We start from the raw sequence: 20,602 nt of genomic DNA, 5'->3' as shown, positions 1-20,602 counted from the left end.
TTGTATTAGAATCTTAAAGTGTATTAACTGAGTTACAATCCCTGGAACTCTACACGAAGCTATAACACTGTGTCAGACAGAGCCCAGCTAACTTTCAAAACTTGTCAATCGTGCTTACATTAGGCCTTTAAAGTTTTTTCTGATCAGCAGGTCACTCTCTAGGCAAGCAGGAGTGGTGACAACAGCCAGTCTTTTGTTTTGAATCATGCCGATTAGGATTTTATTTCTCATTTTAACCTGTGCCGCTCGACGTAAAATCTACTCACTATTTACTAAACCTCTAGAGTGACAGTGACAAAATGAGACTTAAAAAAAAAAAAAAAAAAAAAAAAAATCAACATAAAACTAATTGTTAGTAAAACCTAAATAAAATGTCACTTATCTTCTTTCAAATATGTCCAATTATTATAAGTATAAAATATGTAATGTTAGTTGATAAATTTCATAAAGTTTATTTTATTCTCAAAGTTCATAATTATGTTAATTAAGTTATGTTTAGTAATAATGCATCCTACTTGCAGATTTTTTTATTTTTAGGATGGTATTACAAAAGTGAAGTTCAGGCATAGATAATATTTTTAATTGAATTATTCAGTTTTCATTTGATCATAGGTCCTTAATTTTTTCCATTAATCGTCCTTAAAAGTATTTAATTTCCGTATGCAGAAATGTGTATGAACCCTGAATTTGAGTTTCGCTCTATCTTTGACCATGAGGAATGCTTTTACCTCGGCAGTTTTGAAATTTTCAGATGTATACGTGAGGCTGCCTATTTCTCCCAGAAGAAATTTCACGATGCCTTTAAATTAACGTATTGCCTGTCCTTCCAAAGTGGTCATTGCTGTAGTTATTTTTTGCACGTCAGGGATGGGATACAATAAAAAATGGTTATACAATTGTTCTAGGAAGCTAGTGACTGATGTCCTTTCGTCGAATGTTACTGAGGTTTTCATGGAAGCCCACATTGTTTCCAACGAGATGGCTGAAACCTTCCATGATATTACGAAGAGCCGGTGGAGTTAGCGATGTAGGTGGGGCTAGCTCAACTGCAGCATCACTATCTGCCATGAGTTCAGAAAATGTTCTCTTTGGCCACATAAACTAATCTAGATCCTACTAATGAATTTGCAACTTCTCGCACAGGCGTGAAATAATACCAACACTGAAGAAGGGTGAAATTAACCCTTTATTACTTTGAACAGAAAGGCACATACTTTGTGCTTTAGAATAACACCAACAACTTGCAGTGGAACTTAAGCGCTGTTACACATAAATCAATTCAAATCTAAAAAGAATAGTGCTGGATTAGCACTTTTAATTTATGGTTAACTAGACTGACTCGACAACCCAACAGGTGTGATAATTATTCAAATGGATTGGATTATTTAATTATGGCAAAGCACACGAGGGCTATCTGCCTAAAGGGAGGGATGCATTCGTGGAGGACTTTCTAAGGGAAACGGGCTCGTATACACGTTACGCATGGGGAAAAGCACAAAAACGCCCATGCAGCCAGACTGCTCGCGGAATTCGAACCTCGGACCAAACTACCAGTGTTCAATGTCTTTACCGCTTGGCCGCTGGCGGGCTTATTCAAATGGTCAAGAGGTGTATCGGCAACTACACATAACAGCAAGGTCAGAAACAAAATGTATACTGGTTAATGAAAACATGCTTTGAATAAACTCCAAGATTCACCCATTTAAATACTCACTTCACTTAACTTTAAATTAGCATTCTGGCGAGGAAATGCGAGGTGAAGTCAGGAAAGATAAAAATTTAAATAATAGGTTAAATGAACTAAAGGAAACCCTACAATTTGATTGCAGTTTCTAGAGTCTTTACTCTGTCGTTATGTGAAATTCTGAGAGGCTCAACGCCTGATATTAGGTCTTTAATTTCGTTTTCATTGCAGTTGTCGAGAGTGACAGTATCTTCATCAGTTTTTTCATATGAATTATCATCCTTCATTCTATTTTCAATTTCTTGCAAAAGATGCATCTTTATATCTAGGACTGGGGTGAAGGTAAAATGATGTCTTTGGTTCCATCGTGCTTTCCATTTTCATGCTTTCATCATTGTCTAACAGCTTCTTCCAGGGTTTGGCAACTGTAGTATTTCTTACATCAGCAACCCAATAAACGACATACTTTACGTTGATGAGTTTCAATTTTTCAGTCATGTCTAATCCTTCAGTTTCTTCTATCACTAGATAGTAGTTCCTGCAATAGTTCCTTTTTCTCATTTTCAAAACTTTCTGATCCATTGGTTAGCATATGGTGATTGCATTGTGGGACAGAAACATTTTCTTAATATACCATCTTGAAGCTCCTTTGTATCACTGTAAATGGCAGCATTATTTAGCAACAAAACAGTGTTTCTGGGTAAATTATTTTCTTTTCAAAATTTATCTGTTGGAGGAATGAATTCCTTAAAGAACCTGTCTTTGAAAATTCATTGCCCATATACAGTCAAAAGTCGTTAATTCGGACACCCATAATTCGGAATGATCTATAATCCGGACCTCAAAACTAAAAACTTTCTGCGCATGCGCCGCGTTGACACATGCGCATAGGCGTTTACGCGTGCGCGTTAGACCCTTTACGACTGCGCATATGAGTGTGCGCAAGTGCAGAATACGTTTTCGCGTGCGCGTTTTATTATAATGGACGTATAAGCTAAAATTGTCTAATTATCTATTTCAGTTAATGTTGATGATTGCGTTGTTCCTTAATTTTCGAATTGGATCCGGCTTATTATTTTTTGCAGACTGTAAGAGCAATTTTATAAAAGTAAGCTTAAACTTTCGATTATATCAAATAGAATTTCCGATATATATTTGTTAATATGTAAAGGATCTAAAGCGAAAGTATGTTTTGAAATCCGAAATCTGTTTATCAATTTCACGCTGCTCGGCGGGGGGATCGCCGCGCGGCGGGCGCGTAATGAATTGGAAGTTGATCTGTCAACACTATCTTTATCTTCAGCGCAGATGTTTTTATTTTATTTGGCTTGTAATTCCTTACCAAATGTAGTATTTCATCTCGATATGCTCCGTCTTTGATATGATTTAAAACAAGTTCCTCGTCATTATAATTCGCTTTCGATAGCGAAGAAAGTAACAGAGGTTATTGAAAACGAAAAAATTTCGATTGACAAATTAGTCGGTGTTCTCGACACAGCAATTATAGGACTTGAACAGCGTAACTTTGTAACTAAACAAGAAATTATGTATGTTTAATAGAATTAAAGAGAAAGTATTATCACATGAAACGAAGCAAAACTTAAACAACTTACATTGAAAGAAATGTTTAATAAAGTAAACAAATAAATATTAAGCTTTTTCTTTTTGCAAATTTTGATACCCTTTAGATCATAATTGTTCTTTATTTCATAAATTACGGTTTCATATTTTTAATTTTAGAATTTCTGCATGCCATCTTACGAGATTTAAACTGATGATCTATAATCCGGAAAAATCGATAATCCGGAATCGCCGAAGTCCCGACGAGTCCGGATTAACGACTTTTGACTGTATGCTGTATTTTACAAGATTATTTTTTAAAACTGCTTTAAAGCCTTTCAAATTTTGGGACTTTTCAGTCATTACAAAGTCCATTTTGAAGTTTACTTTTTGCATTACTATTTCTAAAAATTGTCAGCCTTTCCTTACTATGCTTATAGGCAGGGACTGTAACTTCATTTCTGACTGCAAGGCTTCTAGGTAACATTTTGTAAGTAAGGCTTGACTCATGACAGTTAGTTTAGGCTTTCAGTTAATTCCTGAACTGTTTTCTTAAATGCTTTAATTTCTTGAAAATTCAAACAATTAATGAATACTATTGTGTTCTTCCAGTAGTCGAGCTAACTAGCATTTGCTGTGAAATCTAGGCCCTCTTCATTCAAATCATTAAGAAAATACTATACTGTAAAATAGGCACACCTTTGTCCCTGAACTGTGTAAACATACAAGCTTCACTCACTTTTTCATATTTTTTTTAAACTTTTAATGCACACTCTACAAGTTTTGATGTGCATCGTCTTTCTATTTCTATTAGTTTCCTTTTCCATTCCCCTGCTGTTCATTGCCATTTATTTTCTGTACTTGCATATTATTACTTGCATATTATATTAGCTTTTTAAATGCCAAAATAGTGTTTGTCAAAATAGGCTGAATGACAGGCACATGAGTCAGAGTGTAGCTTTGAGTCTATGCAGTAGTCAAAAGTAGAAAGAAAGACTCCGTTCGCAACTTGCAGTTCTTGTTGCTGATTAATGCTTTTGGGGGGGCTGTAGTGTATTGAAAATATATTATTGTTACTTGCAATTTATATGGAAAATATAACTTTAGCAGTATAAGATGAACCCTGCAGTAATAGCATACCTGATATCTCCTCCAGTTTTTAATTTATTCAAATGTTGATAGTCTTTTTGCTCTATGCAGTTTTAAAAGAATAACTGATCACCGAGCATAGAAGGAAAAGGAAATTCTCTGAACAAAATTTTGATAAATTCGTAAAAACAGTGAAGGCATTTGTCATATCATCATTTCTAAATGAAACTTAAATTTAGGCTAGTTCCCTTTTTTATGAGTGCTGTTTCAAATTTTTATTGAACCTGATCTTTTTTTTTTTTTAAATCGCTATCATAAAGCAATTTCTGAAGATTTAATAAATGCTTAATTTTTAAATCTTAGTTTTTAATTTTGCTTTAAATTTTTAGATGATCATATGTACATTAATTATTAATTTTATTTTTACTTTGTTGTAAAGCACTGCTAAATTAAAGCTTATTCCTGCTTCGATTTTTTATTAGTGTCAAATTCTAAGAAAATAGCAAAATCAAATGAAATTGGCCAGAAAACAAACTTAAAATTTAGAATGATGAATTAAATATCAAGCTGAGTAGTAGTATTGTAAATAATATAACAATTTAAGTGATGTAAGATCTTCAGACATCTACCTATCTGGATTCTTTTTTGAAGTTGCTTTGCCATATAACATGAAATCCTTCTGGTTTTTGTGTTTGAAGTTGGAAGCCAGGAAATTGATTTCATTGAGAAGAAAGGCTGAGACATTATTGCAGTTAGTTATAGTGAAGATAATATTTATCTTTGAAGAATCATGCTTATGTGGATTTTCATGCCGTAAAATTTCAAGTTATGCCCATTCACTTTGCCATATAAGTAACATTGGGCTGTATCAGTGAACTCGTGCCTCTCAGCAAAATCATCAGCCTTAATCCATGCATTGCAAATTCATGCACAACTCTCTGTGTTTCTTTGTGTCAATAGTTTTTCACACCTTCGTCATGTTAAACTGTAAGGTTTGAACTGCAGACTTCTATAATGTATATCTTATTGTTCTTTGCAACTCATTACATTATCGGCTAGTTTTTGTAGTTAAGTTGCTAAATGTGAAATAACAAAACTTTTTCTACCATTTCATTGTTGACATGTTCGTCCTGTACTTTTTTACTGTTGAATGCAACCAATCTCATTAAATAGTTTTATCCGTCTCTTTGAATGTGGTGATGGTGGGTTTTTTTTTATAGCAAATCTGATGCCTTGAATGTACCTGAACAGTATTTACTAATAAAGGTTTTGTGTGTATTTGTACACAGTAAACATTGGTACTTACGTATTATGCCATCAACCATGAAAATTGGCTGAGATCCTGTCAAATTTGTACCAGTCATTTCTGAGGAATTCTGAAGGAACAGAATTTATTTAATAAACTACGCCTTTCATAAAAATCTCTTGTCAATTTCTACTATTTTATTAGGTCTTGCGACTTTATCAAAAGTTCTATGTATAATATCTGTGTGCTCTGAGTATAAATTCACTGCTAGTAATTATTTTATTGTTTTAATATTTATTGAAGGTCAACCATATCATGACCATTATTTCACATTTAAAAAAAAAAAATTATAGTATTCCATAATTTTGAAATTAATCCACTGCTTGTAGACGACAGGTCCCACGTTTTAATAATATTTTTCAAAATGGGGAAAAAATTAGCAAGTACAGTTAATTTGTATCCTTGTGTATAAAATCAAAAGGTGGTTTATCAAGAATAAAACAAGCCCAGACTAAACAAAAGCGCAGATATTTTGAGTGTATTCTTATGTCCCGCTCATCCATAATTGGTGATGAATCATTCTGTTTGGCACATGGCCTATTGGATAATATGTGAAGTACTGAAGTTTTTTTTCTTTTGCTCATTCCCCAATTTTTAATATCAGCATTTTGGAAATGGCAAGTCTGCCAAATGAAAATTTTAAATTATATTTTCATTTTATATAATATTTGCAGAATAAATTCATTATAGCCATCTCGGATACGTTTTCTTTTTGTAACATTCCTTTTGAATTATCTTGATAGCCTCTATATATAGGAAAATTTTAAGGGTTTCCTATGAGAATATATATTTGTAGCCAAAATATGTGTTCAAAAGTTATCTAAATCAGTAAATGCATAGTATCTTCCTAAATTTCTTGTTTAGTTATAGAATTTGTTTGCATTTAATTTACTAAGCATAATTGAAATTTGCATTATAGGGCTTTTCCTCTAAAGAGAAAATTAAATTTGGTATTTTGAAATCATTTTACCACCAGTTCTCTTCAGATTCTTTGTTTTATTTTTAAGAAAATTTTTGAAGATAAGAATGGTAAAAAGCAAGATGGATGGCAGTGTGCTTTTCTGGATTTATTAAATGCTTTTCAGAGAGGCAGAATTGTAGCTCTGTGTAAAGCAAGGTGGTTTACATCTTGTAATGTTATGCAATTTAATTAACTATTGTAGAAAAAGAGATGGAGGGCGCTGCGCCGCCCGTATAGTAGCTAATTAAGAGTTTTACGCCAGAGAGTGTTGAGAGTGGTATAAACTAGATATCCTGTAATCTGTATATAATACCTGTACATAGTCTTTGATTCATAAATAGCTTAGTTAAAGGAAAGTCTTTATTTGATATCATAACATATCAAGATCCACCGATGCCACATGTGGAATATTGAGTAAATTATTACAACTATATTAAATTATAGCCAAACAAGCAATTTTATGCATTTTTTCAGTGGTAAAAGTAATTTTAAAATAATAAATTTTGGCACTTCCGATAATTTGGGGTGAACAGAAAATTACCTAGTTGACCATATATGGTAGTTGTATCAGTGTTGGGGTTTCACACTGCCTGAAGATATTCAAATCTGACAGTGGTAAAATAACCATGTCAGTTTCTAATTTTTAATTTTTATGTATTTTTATTTTAATTTAGATTTGAAATTTGAATGTTTATTCAGCTGTCGGTCTCAGCTAAAGACTATCTTTCATCCATTAAATTTCCACTTGTTTTATTTTATGCAATAACATTCTCTTTGTTTTCAATTTATAAATTCATAAAATTGCCTGTTTGGTTATAATTTAGCATATTTAATTAACCCTCTGAGTGTTATGAGTTAAGCCCTGAAATTTCAAAGTTCCTCAGAATGTCATGAATAAATGGTAATTTCGTGATTATAATTAATAAATGACTCATTTTGTACCTTGATTCCTTTTATTTCAATATTCATCCAACCCGAAATCAGATACATTAAATGCTGGCTGAAATTTTCACGTGTAATGAATACGAAAGCCAAACTTCTATGTGGAATTTTCTGTTGAAAATGCTGAAAAGGGTTTATTTATGTCAATCTTAGTAGAAAATAGGGAGGATTAGTTTTAAAAGCCCTTGCAATTTACTTTTTTTTATACAGTCAAAAGTCGTTAATCCGGACTTGTCGGGACTTCGGATTATCGATTTTTCTGGATTATAGATCATCAGTTTAAATCTGGTAAGATGGCATGCAGAAATTATAAAATTAAAAATATGAAATAAAGAACAATTGTAGTCTAAAGGGTATCAAAATTTTCAAAACAAAAAAAAAAGGCTTAATATTTATTTGTTTACTTTATTAAACATTTCTTTCTATGTAAGTTGCTTCGTTTTATGTGATAATACTTTCTCTTTAATTCTATATAAACAGACATAATTTCTTGTTCAGTTACAAAGTTCCGTTGTTCAAGTCCTGTAATTGCTGTGCCGAGAATACCGACTAACTTGTCAATCGAAATATTTTTGTTTTTATTAACCTCTCTGTGACTTTCTTATGCCTTTATCCATTTTTTGCAGCAATTCCACTTTTTGTTTGATGGACGTCGAAACATACTTTTGCTTTGTAGATCCTTTGGGAGCTCCAGCATCGGAAATTCTATTTGACATAATCAAAAGTTCAAGCTTACTTTTATAAAACTGCTCTAACAATCTGCAAAAAATAATAAGCTGGATCCAATTCGAAGATTAAGGAACAACGCAATCTGCAACAATAACTGAAATAGATAATTTTAGCTTATACCGTCCGTTATACATTAAACGCGCATTCGTAAACGTATTATGCGCTTGGGCACACGCATATGAACTGCCGTAAAGGTCTTACGCGTATGCGTCAACGGGATGCATGCGCAGAAAGTTTATAGCTTTGAGGTCCGGATTATAGATCATTCCGGATTATGGGATCCGAATTAACAGCTTTTGACTGTATTTTTATTGTAATGTTACTTATATAGTATACATGTTCCTCTCCCCGTTGAAGTGGCTTTGAAGTTGATTGAATTCCTCTTCCGTTTTGTTCTTTTTTCTTTAAATTTCATTAAAAAATTTTTAAATTGGGGTATTGCTTGTTTAAAAATTTTGGTTTTAACATTTCTTAAATTCTTTGTTGCATTTATAGGTTTATTCGAAATTTATTAATTATGAATTTCAAAATTTTAGGTTTTTGTGAAACATTAGTTCTAAATTTCTTACTTTACGTCTTCAATGATAATTTTCAGCAGCTTAAAGTGCAAAAATTCTTAGCATATTTATATTTTGTTTTTAAAAAAAAATTGTTTTGTAATTATGTATATGTAGACACACACAATGGGATACAGCTTAGCACTAGAGCAGTGGCTTATCTTAGGTTTATGATCCGGGCTATATCAACCTTCTCTATCCAATCCCATTATTTTAAGAAATTAGACAATTTATACTATTCACAAGTTAACCAATTGCGCTAAAAAGACATGCCACGCAGGTTGAGGTGCTTTTGTCTCAAACCGCGAGCGACGTGAACACCACGTCGATAGGCATTTATCGCAAAAATGAAAATAGCGTGGTGCACATGTCACCTAAGAACAAGATTGTTTATTTCTCGAGTTGCAGCTCTGGATTGCACTCTCAGACGCGGAGTGGCATAAATGAGACACTTTATTGCTTGTTATATTGTAGCGCACAGCACCGCAACTGTGAAGTTTAGTCGTAGCACAAGTGGTTAAAGATATTTTTGACTTTTACTATCAGCCAGCTATGCAAAATAACATGTGGAAAGATCCATTTCATTATAGCATTTATAATTATGTATTAAAAATATATTTGTGAACTAATTTTATGTATAACCAAATGCTAATAGTTTACTTTTTCTCCACTGTAAGAGTAAAATGTTTATGAAATAATGAGTATTTTATTAGTGTCCTTTTATATTGATAAAGAAGTTAAATTCCTTGAGATCATTTGTGTTTATGTAATTTTAACTTTCAACAAGATAAATTATTTTTCAGGAATAGTTCTAATACGTTTTTGGTAATTTCAGTAACTTGAAATTTTTAAAATGATATCTATCTTATATAGGATAATCATCTATCCTACCAACCATACTCAAGCAAGGTTTGCAGGATAAATCAGTAGCAATGTCTGTACAGTTTTCCCAAATTCTGTGCTTCGTTTCATTGTCATGGGGTTCATTCTTGTGCTCAAGCATTCTGATTAAAATCAGTTATTTAAACTGATTTTAGTCAGTTTTTTTAATCATTCATTAAAATCAGATAGTTCCCATTATCTAAATGGTGAAAAATTTATTCAAGTCAAAGATTAAAATAATCTGTAATTGATTTAAAGCGATTTTAAATTTGAGTTCAAAGAATAGAAGCTTTTTTTTAAGTGAAATTGTTTAAAATATTTTTATTTAGCTCTGTTATTAAAATGCCAGAATGTGCATCAATCCTGTGTTTAGTCTCAATTGTGAATCTGATAATGAATACACTAATTCAAAACACATGGTGCATAATCTAAATAAATGTGTTGTAAGAAATTAAAAATATTTTGTAAAGTAGGTAAATTTTGTTATACTGCAAATGCCTCATTTTACAGAAGAGGAATCTCATTTTCTAAAACTAGAGATGTGGTACCTTAGTAAATTACTAACTAATACATCTGGAGAAATAATGAAAGGCAATAATGTTTTAGTTAATCTAAATCTAGTATGTATTATGCTAAGCAGTTGATCTAATATTTACACTCATCCATTAAACTACATATGTGTTTGTGTAATAGGTGAAGCTGTGCATGTATCAGTAATACCACATACAAATTAAAATTTACTTATCCTTGGTGTTGTTGCCATTAGAAAATCTGAAAACAAATTTAAATGTAAAATTCAAAATTTTCAAAGTGATAATGATGCATGACTAAAGTGAGGGTACTTTCTGATTATCCACTACTTAAATTTCCAGCAGAATTGACTGTTTTTTGGCATATTTTCAAGTATACACGTGACAAATACTTGCACATATACTTACTCCATATGTGTTTGAATACACACAGATTTACAGGTTTTATATTTAGCAGTTATTCTACTGAACAGTAACCACTGGCTGTAAAATGTTTCCTATATAAATTTTTGTTTTCTCATAAAATTTGTTACTCTTAATGCTTTTTGGTATCATTTATGAACCAAACAGTGTCTGTGAGCTGTAAAGATAGTCCAAGAAATGTTTTTCGCTGATACACAATGTTGTAAAGGAGTTGCTGAATTTTTTTCACGGGAGTGAAAATAATTTGAAAGTAACCAAAAGAGAAAAGAATTAGAAACAGTTTTTGGCTTATACCTTGTGGTTATTCAGCAGAATTACTTAATTTTTTGACCAGAGATTTAAATACATCAAATGTTACCAAGCATGTTATTCAAGTTGTAAAATATTTTTGAATTGCCAGTGGGTTTTGAAATTTCTGGTTATTTTGGTTCCTGGCCTGCTGGAATTGCTAGTTATTTGGTCCTAAATTGAATGAATACAGTGGAACTAGTTTAAGTATGCCATTTCAAGTATGTTGGAACTTAGTATGTTATTCTTTTGAAGCCTATATTTAAAAAAATTTGGCAGCTTTTTTGCCAATTGTGGGAGAGAATCGAAATGGAATAAACTAAAACATTCAGTCAAATGTTCTTAAAATGGCAGTCAAACAAAGGATTGATATATTACTTCATTTGAAGCCAGTTAATTCAGAAAACACTGCTCACTCGGCAGGAAAATTGCAACATTTCCAAAAATGTTGAAAACAGCTTAATACATTCTATTAAGTAGTAGTCTATAAGGAGCTAAGACTCTTATTTTTGTAATGTGGTCTCAAGTTTGAACTTGTCATTTAAATAATAATAAAATAATATTTTTGTTTAAAAATATCTCTGAATTCTCATATTGAAATTCCTTTTGGGTATCCCTGTACAAAAATATTCTATGAGAGTTGGTGCCTTTTCGCACTTCAGTAACGAACATGTTGAAAAATATTGGAAATGTATGCATAAAATTATTTAAAATACAATTTGAACAAGCAGAGTTATTAGCACATTTTATATTGTATATTTTATCTGCAAAATATGAAGCTGAAGTCTTTTTGAAAATGAGGCAGTTGAGTAAATGCCCGTGCTTGAGTGGTAGAAATCAATAGCTTTTGTGATAGTATGATAAACGGTTTTTGGCGGAGAATAATATGAGCAGATGTTCCACTAGTGGCTGGGTTTAGAGTGGGATTAGTGGCACCCTTTTAGAGGGGAGATGGACTAAAGGAATCAAGGTGGACAAACTGCAGGATCGCTGGACATTTAGGTTGGAACAATGCAGCAGTTCAACAGTGTTGGCTAGAATGGTCATACAGAGCATCAACAAGGTAGCAGTTAGCTAAGAGCAAGGAGAGAGTGATCATCTAATTGGTATTCGCAGCCCCTGATGCATCCTTTTCACTGATCCCATATGTAACCATGACGCCAATGACTGCAGTTACCAGTGATAGGCAACTCACTGAATAAGAACTGAGGTTATTCCAGTGACTGGCCCTCACCATTGCAAATTGCAAAGCAAATTTTGTGAGTCCTGCTTCAAATTAAGCCCCGAAGACCACTGAAAACATGTTTGGATTGATCCAGGATAGCCTGGGATATTCACCTGATTGTCCTCTGTCACACAGCCTGATAACCAAAAGTTAGTGTGGGGTGCCATTTCATATGATAGCCAAACATCTTTGGTCATCATCCATGACACCATTACACCACAGCAGTACATCAACAAGATTCTACATCCTGTAGTGTTACCCTTCCTTTCACAGACCCCCTAGTCTTACATTTCAATGGTATAATGCCGAGTCAGACATGGTATGCCTTTCTACTGCATGTCTTTATGTTTTTAAGCAGTTCCTTGGCTGTTGCAGTCATCAGATCTGTTCCCAACCGGTTGCGGACAATTAGCCGACAGGGACACTTAGCTGACACGGACAGTTAGCTGACAGGGCATTTAGCAGACAGAACATTTGGCCGACACAGAGAGTTAGCCGTCAGGACATTTGGCTACGGGACACTTAACTGTCAACACATTTAGTCAACAGGACACTAAGCCGACAATGACGTTTAGCTAACATGTACTCAATAATTATTCAAACTTAATTACAAAATTTCTCGACTTCTCCATAAGTTTAGTATTTAAGTTATTTTTTTCACTATCAGTAAAATTCACTTTTTGATTCTTAAAGATCTCATGTGTTCTTTTAATTATTGTGTTACTTTAGCATTGTTTGATATTTATCGTGCCGTTTCATGTATATTGGCCAAATTGAAAAAGCGCTGAAATTTCTCATCAGAGAATATGAATTAAATTTCAAAAGGAAAAAAGAATTTTTTTAGCTAAGTATGGAGGTCACTTAATTACATTTTCAGAGTTGCCAACTCTCCCGATTTAGGCGGGAGACTCCCGATTTTCGACCGCTCTCCCGCCAACCCGATTTACAATATATTTCTCCCGACTTTTCCTTATTCTTAAAATTTCTCACGATTTTTATGGAACTTGGCTTAACCTTTTAACTGTCATGCCCGAGATTATCACGGGCACAGCACTGGTGTTCGAAAATGTCACGCCCGAGTATTTCTCGGGGTAATTTTTTTTTTTTTTTTTTTTAGTGCATCATATTGTCATACCCGAGTATATATCGGGAGATGTTTATTTCGGCTACATTTGGTTTTTCCAATAAAAAAATTTGACAATTTGTGTACCCAAATCATCAAAATAACTTGACAGTTAAAGGGTTAATACTTTGTTATATAAACAAACAAAAAAAAAAAAAAAGTGATTTTGGCAGTCTGAAAACAATTGAATTTTCTCTAGGTTATATCTAAAACAAAACCTTGCGAATTAGATAACTTCTGCTTTGTAAGTGAGAGCAGAGCATATACGTATCCAGAAACGTCGTTCTCCAGTTCTCCAATGGGGGCATCGTGCTCCACTATGTGTCATCTGACATATATTAATTAGCCAATGAGGACAAAGCAAACTGTTATTTGGATGTTCTTTAGTTATTTCGGTCATTTTGTCTTGAGTTGTTTGAGTATACGTGCCTTAGGGAAATAGTTTTAGAAATTATCATCTTTTGTTATGTCTGCCAGAAAGGTGAAATACTCGTGTACGTTTCAAAAATCGTACACAGTTGACTTTCTTTCCATTATTTCCTCAAGGAAATGTAATAAATTTGTGATGTGTACTGCCTGTCGTTGCGATTTTTCGATTTCGCATGGTGGAAGGGCGGATGTTCTCAAACATGTGCATACACAAAAACACAAGGACAACATGAGTTGTGTTGAAAAAAACGAAAAATAAAATTTTTATTCGGAAACAGAGGACCAAAAAGTTGCTAATGCAGAATGTCTGCTGATGGAATTTTAAAATATAGGGAGCGTTCTAGAATTATGTTGGCCATCTTGACAGTTCCCCATAATAATGTAGAGTGTGAGAATATTTTCAGTATTGTTGCAAAAACGAGGACTAAATTTAGATCTAATGTTAGTGATGACACATTAGAAAAGCTTTTATTAGCGAAAGCAGGCCTACGTGGCAATTACTACGAACAAAATTATGAAGTTTCTTTCTTAAAGAAAGCAAAATCTGCCACTGTTTATAACATTTGTACGAAAACTAATTAAAGTGGTTTTCTTTTTTCTTAATCGATGCAAGTAATAAAAATGTTTTTTTATGTGTAAGGTATTTTTGTGTTGCTTGCATTTAAGAATTAGTTACTATTTAAAGTTAATTCATTATTAAAAACTATATTTTCATCATTTAAAAAGTCTTTTTAACATTGTGAAAAATCTCCCGATTTCTTAAAAAAATCTCCTGATTTTTGAGTGTCATAGGTTGGCAAGTATGCATTTTAATATTATCTTCAAAAATTATCTGTAAAGCTTCATTATTTAATCAACTGGGTTCTTTTGAACACTTTCACATCATTAGTAATTTTTCTTGTTTACTTAATGATATTAATTTTCCAATCTCGCTCCTCCAAATACTTTCAAATTTCTAATACCTTTTAAGTTTCATTACTATTTTACTCATCCCATCATGTTACATTTTTTCCCTTACAAAATCATTTGGCTCCTCCCACTAATGAAATTTCCTTTCTCTGCCATGAAAAATCTGAAAACTGCAATAAAAATTATTGTTATTCTTGAATTATACTTTTTTATAGAAACATACATTGATGAGGGTTAGTTTAGAAAATATACTTTATTTTGTTATTAAAAAAAGAGAATTTTTAAAGCAAGCAAAGGTATAAATTATTTGTGATTATAATTTGCAGTTCATGTCACCATTCTTGAGATAGAAATTCTGTAACCTTTTATTGGCCACGCTTCTCGCTTAAAATACTTACTTAGGTTAATGTTTACAGCACTAAATTGGTGCATAATGTTTAATTTAGAAGTAAAATATTCTTTAAGTTTTTTTGTATTCATAACTGAAGCTGCAGAAGGAGAGGTCTACAAACCAAGTTTTCAGCCACCTAACAGAAGTAGGTTTTGTTTATGTAATTACGACTAAGCCAAAGGGAGGGATGCCATCGTAGAGGACTTTCCAATGAAAACTGGCTCATATACATGTTACACATGGGGAAAACCACGAAAATACCCATGCAGCCTGTCTGTTCGCGGAATTCGAAATTCGAACCGAACCGTCAGGATTCATGACTTTAAAGCTCGGCCTCTGCTGAGCCTAACAGAAACAGGGTGACCGTTTTATGTAACATATAACGAGTCTCTTCCAATGAAAATTGCCTTTTTAGGCAAAAACTTTATTCAGAAAAATGGGCTCCAAAATGTTTTCCTATTGCCATGTAGCTAAACCGAAAACGAGAGAGAGAAGGAATGAAAGAGGAAAAATAATAAAATTAATGAAAAATGAAATGAAAATTTATACATTTTTAACAGATATTATGAAAAGTTATATTTTATAAGAACAACATTGATAATGTAACACCAAGAAGGAGTAGTCAGAAATTTATGCAAATTTTAGAGTAGATGCACGTCACTGAGTTATGCGAATGATGTGAAATGTGCAGCTCTCTGACGTACGTGAAGTAAGATATAAGGAAAGGAACGTGCAGAATGGGCAATATTCGTGTCGTTATTTCTGCCAGACGAATTATCAAAGAAAGTTGGTTTTTGTCCCGGAGGATACGTGTAATAGGAGAGAATGCCAGGCTGCCATCAATGAAGGCACTTCCAGCCAGATAGACGATTTTACGAGGGGTATGGTGATCGGACTGAGAAGGGCGGGTTGGTCCTTACGTCAAATTGCAGCTGATACCCACATGGATGCGAGCACGGTGCATCGGCTATGGCAGGAACAAGGAAATGTTGAAAGAAGGAGGGGTGCAGGTACAGCCAAAGGAACGTCAGCACGCGTAGATCGACACTTCCGCTGACAAGCTGGGGGGGTCCTGCAAGTTATTTGTACAGCGATTCTGCAGCATGAATAAGATACCCTGGATGTTCCTGTGTCGACCAGAACCATTTCCCGTCAATTGGCTGAACGTGGCCTGCACTCATGGCGTCTGTTAAGAAGACTGCCATTGACCCCATAGCATAGACGCCAACGTTTAGAATGGTGCCGAACTGGAGCGATGTGGATGACAGAATGGCGAAACGTCGTGTTCTCAAATGAGTCACGCTGCTGTTTGTGTGGCGTCGACGTAGAGACAAATCTAATCCAATTCTTATGATACTGTTAGCATTTCATTTTCAGTATATATACTGTAATATCCGGTAAATAATGCACCCTCCCATATACACGATACTTGAATGGGGGAAAAAGATTAAGTTCATCATATAAGCTGTACGTCATATGCTGCAACAAAGCATTCTAAACATTGCATTTATTATTCATTTATTCAGCAGTTCCTTTTAATACTTGTGTAATCATCATTCATAACATTTATAAGATAACTAGAAATAAAAAAAAACTTACCTTGAACTTGCCAAAATGAACTGTCCTGATTTCCAATAGATGTTAGTTTTACAAGTTAGGTAAACTTTGCTGATCACCATAAATAACCATGTTATGAAAAAGGAATATGTAACTTAAATAATCGCACAGTTTTATAATTAAAATAAACTACATTTATTTATACAAAATCTTAAAAATCTGATTTATCAATGTTATACTTAAATAAATTTCGCAAATGATCATCAAGATCACTTTCAATGCTCTATTTCTAAAATACTCTTTCCAGCATTACTATTGTCATTTTCTTTTTCAAAAATTTCCTATTTCAAAGATTCTTGGTGCTTGTTCTGTGTTCATGTGAATAACAAATGAGTTATTCTGAATTCAAATAGCCCTAAATGTAATCTTTGGGTCTATAAGTATCATAAACAAAATCTATTTTTAGCATATGGAAAGAAATTCTTGCTTAATTTTTCCTCGTCAATATTTTTTAGCGCATTTAACTCAAATCTGTAATCATTGCTAAGCGTAATGTCAGCATGATAGGTTACCGTACTCCTTTGTTATTCAACTACTAACGTAAAAAAATTGTTTAGGCATCATTACGTGAGTCATTACTCAAGTTGTAATGAGGCCCACCAACGGCCGAGCGGTAAAGTCTCTGAACACTGGTAGTTCGGTCCGAGGTTCGGATCCCCCGAACGGGCTGGCTGCATGGGTGTTTTCGTGGTTTTCCCCATGTGTAATGTGTATACGATCCAGTTTCCTTTAGAAAGTCCTCCATGAAGGCATTCCTTCCCTTAGGCAGATAGCCCTAGTGTGCTTTGCCATAATTAAATATACCACACCACACCAAGTTGTCATGTGTTGATAAACATGCGGTGATGATAGGAAAGTATAATAAATAATGATTTGCCAGGTTGGCGTCAGATCAATGATGTATCTATGTGGAATGTTTCGGTTTGAGATGTGTGCCAAGCAGATATGCAGCAACGAAGCCGAATTACTGATCGTACAAATTTATGAATGATTGTTTCTTCAATAACAAGGTATTTTATTTAGTGTTGAAGTGAAATTAAGAATCGGGACTCTCCAGATTGTTTCTTCAATAACAAGGTATTTTGTTTAGCGTTAAAGTGAAATTAAGAACCAGGACTCTCCAGGTTGTTTCTTCGATAACAAGGTATTTTATTTAGTGTCGAAGTGAAATTAAGAATCGGGATTCTTCGGATGTTTTATTATGCACGGAGGGGTGGGGAATCAAATGCACATCCGTACAGCCTATGAGCATGCAAGCCTAACTTTGTTGGTGGTTTTGAGGTCTGGATTTTAGATCAATCCGGGTAATGGACGTCCGGATTTCGGACTTTGTACTGTATTAATATACTTTCAAAAATATGTATTGATTCTTAATACCTAATTAGAGGTTTTACCTTGAAAACCTTCAGTGCTTAGCAACCATTTAATAAATTAATGTAGAAACAAAATTTCTGGTTTTAATGACAGTAAATCAATTTTTTAAATTATGTTTTTTTTACACCCTGCTTTTTACTAATCTACCTAAAAACAGTGTTACTTCTGATTGGCAATGTATATTTTTTAGCGAGATAAATTAGATTTTCATATTGTTCTTAGTTAATTATCTTGTATTTTGTGATAAATGCATAAAATATTGAGTTACTCACACTTAATTTGATAAACAATGCATTACGTTTGGTTAGAGAAATTAAATGCTGAATTTCTGTGGGGGGGGGGGGCCATGTATTTTTGGCCAAGGAAATTTTGGTCAGTTGACTTTTTAAGAACCAAAAGCAGCTGTGCAACCATTTAATTTTTTCCATCTTGACTGGCATTTGATTTAAAACCTGTGATATATTATTATGTTCTATAAAATAGTAATTTTGATCATGCATTAAGTATGTAAAGATTATATGTATAAGTAAGTAAAGATTAAGGGTGTATTAAAATGTTTCTACATTATTTGACATATTTACACAAATCAATAACATACGTTTCTGGGGTGTGTATTATAAATATCAGAATATTTAGAATGTGATGGAGCAGAATACCACTGGAAAGTGTCCTTGTTCTGACAATGGTTACCAACCCAGCAAAATATGTGGGATCATATATAGTTATGTATATGTTTGACACATTAGTCTATCTCCTGGAATGTAAAGTTGCTCTTTTAGGGGTGGAATCGTTTGTTAGAGCACAGTAATTTAAAGTATGGCACAGTTTTGTGAGAACATAAGGACTATGTGTTTTCTGCTTATGCTGCCCAATTTGAAGAATTGGGTTTTGCAGTATTCTGTTCATTTGTATTGATGTAAGCAAATAGATAATAGATCATAAGTGCCGTCCTCTGTGCATAGGCATTGGGCTGAGGTTTTCATCTGGAACTGCTTAAAATGGCTGAGAAAGGGCCCATTAGGAAGTGTATCAGCGATGGGCTGTTGCTATTAAGCTTCATTTTTATTTTCGAACAGGACAGAAAGACACATCTACTTGTGATCCCAGATAAGTACTGCTCCTGCTATTTATTCAAAAGGTGCAGATTTATAGTGTACTTGAGATAACATAGTGGGAGTAGTGTTGGTTGTTTTGTTATAGTTACTTCAATGGCAGTTTGCTTTTCAAGGTCATCTGCTTATTCATTTTGTATACCAGTGTAGGCAGGAATCTAATACAGATGGAGCTTGTTATTCAGTTTTAATGCTAGCAAAGCTTGTCTGATGTTATGAATGAGAGGGCTTCTGCTATGCATACCTGCAGTTAACTTACGGCTTAAAGATGAGATACTGCATATGTTGACATGGAATGTGACAAAAGTTTTATATGAATGTTTTCTCCCAATATGGATTTATCAGTGCATGTTGGTGTTTGATGCTAGTGTTACTGAACAATAAAATTTCTTTTAATAAATATAAACAATCCTCCTATACCACTAACAAAATAAAACATTTTTAAAAATATTCTCAAATTATACACTCATTGCTTTATGAAAATGGTTTATGAATTCATTTTCTGAATTGTTTTCTCTATATTATTAAACTAATTTTCTATTTATGTGAAACATATAGCTGTTAAATTATATTCTGCTTATCTTATTTCTTATATCTCTTATTTAATCTTGTATATCTTTTCATTTAACAGTCCTGCTGTGAAACTTGTAAGGTGGAAGGTCCTACCTTATGGGTTTGTCTCCATCATGATTGCTTGTTTGTTGGATGCAATGATAGTACCTTTGATAATCACTGCATGAAACATTTTGAGGTATTTTATATTTTTTGCATTTTTTTTTATTAACTTGAAATCTCTGTGCTGGATTATGTGATTTGTATGATTTATTTACTTTCTATCTCATTTAGAGGAATATTGAGCATTGCTTATTTCTGCATTTAACTTTCCTGCATGTGATTTGCTTATTATGCGAAAACGAAGTTTATTTGGAAAATAATGATCCTCCAGTGCCTGGACTAATTGAATCACCACCTATGGTAATAGCTTCATATGATTCTGATGAGGAAGCAGCAGAACCTGATGAAAATTTCAAGCCAAGAGGTAGAAGTATTACTTGAACTTGAATAATTTATTCCATTTAAAATGTGTTTTGTTTTCTGTGATATAGGCCATAGTGAAACTTTTTTCATTCTTTTCCCATCTCATGTAGGTTGGAATGGATATTAAGTTTGTGTTTAAGACACAGACTGTCGTGTTAACAAATAGCTATACTAGTAAACAAATGTAAGTAGATATGATAGCAAACACTTATAAGTAGCTATTGTAATATTTTTCCATGTCCTGTCTTAAAAAAAATAATAATAATCTTAGGAAAAATATGTCAGTCACATAAGCCAGTGCAGCCGCAGCATAATACAGTCAAAAGTCGTTAATCCGGACTCGTCGGGACTTCAGCGATTCCGGATTATCGATTATTCCAGATTATAGATCATCAGTTTAAATCTCGTAAGATGGCATGCAGAAATTCCAAAA

At 33.3% G+C, this 20,602-nt stretch overlaps 1 protein-coding gene across 4 annotated transcripts in view; it reads left to right on the top strand.

Annotated features, from left to right (window-relative positions):
- The window catches only part of Usp20-33 (Ubiquitin specific protease 20/33), a 107,961-nt gene that overhangs the window by 18,787 nt on the left and 68,572 nt on the right, over positions 1–20,602 (top strand). For 3 of the 4 annotated variants that reach the window (XM_085809685.1, XM_085809686.1, XM_085809684.1), the window contains exons 3-4: positions 19,763–19,882; positions 19,978–20,170. In XM_085809685.1, the coding sequence (XP_085665811.1) occupies positions 19,763–19,882; positions 19,978–20,170 (313 nt within the window). Of the gene's footprint in view, positions 1–19,762; positions 19,883–19,977; positions 20,171–20,297; positions 20,354–20,602 lie in introns of those variants that run through there. The other variant, XM_085809687.1, reaches the window with a different exon arrangement.

The sequence above is a fragment of the Stegodyphus dumicola genome, chromosome X2, assembly GCF_044657685.1.
Source record: "Stegodyphus dumicola isolate Sdum_Otavi_A_Nest chromosome X2, ASM4465768v1".
Classification (NCBI taxonomy): Eukaryota; Metazoa; Arthropoda; class Arachnida; order Araneae; family Eresidae; genus Stegodyphus; species Stegodyphus dumicola.
This window is presented reverse-complemented; position numbering and strand designations above follow the sequence as displayed.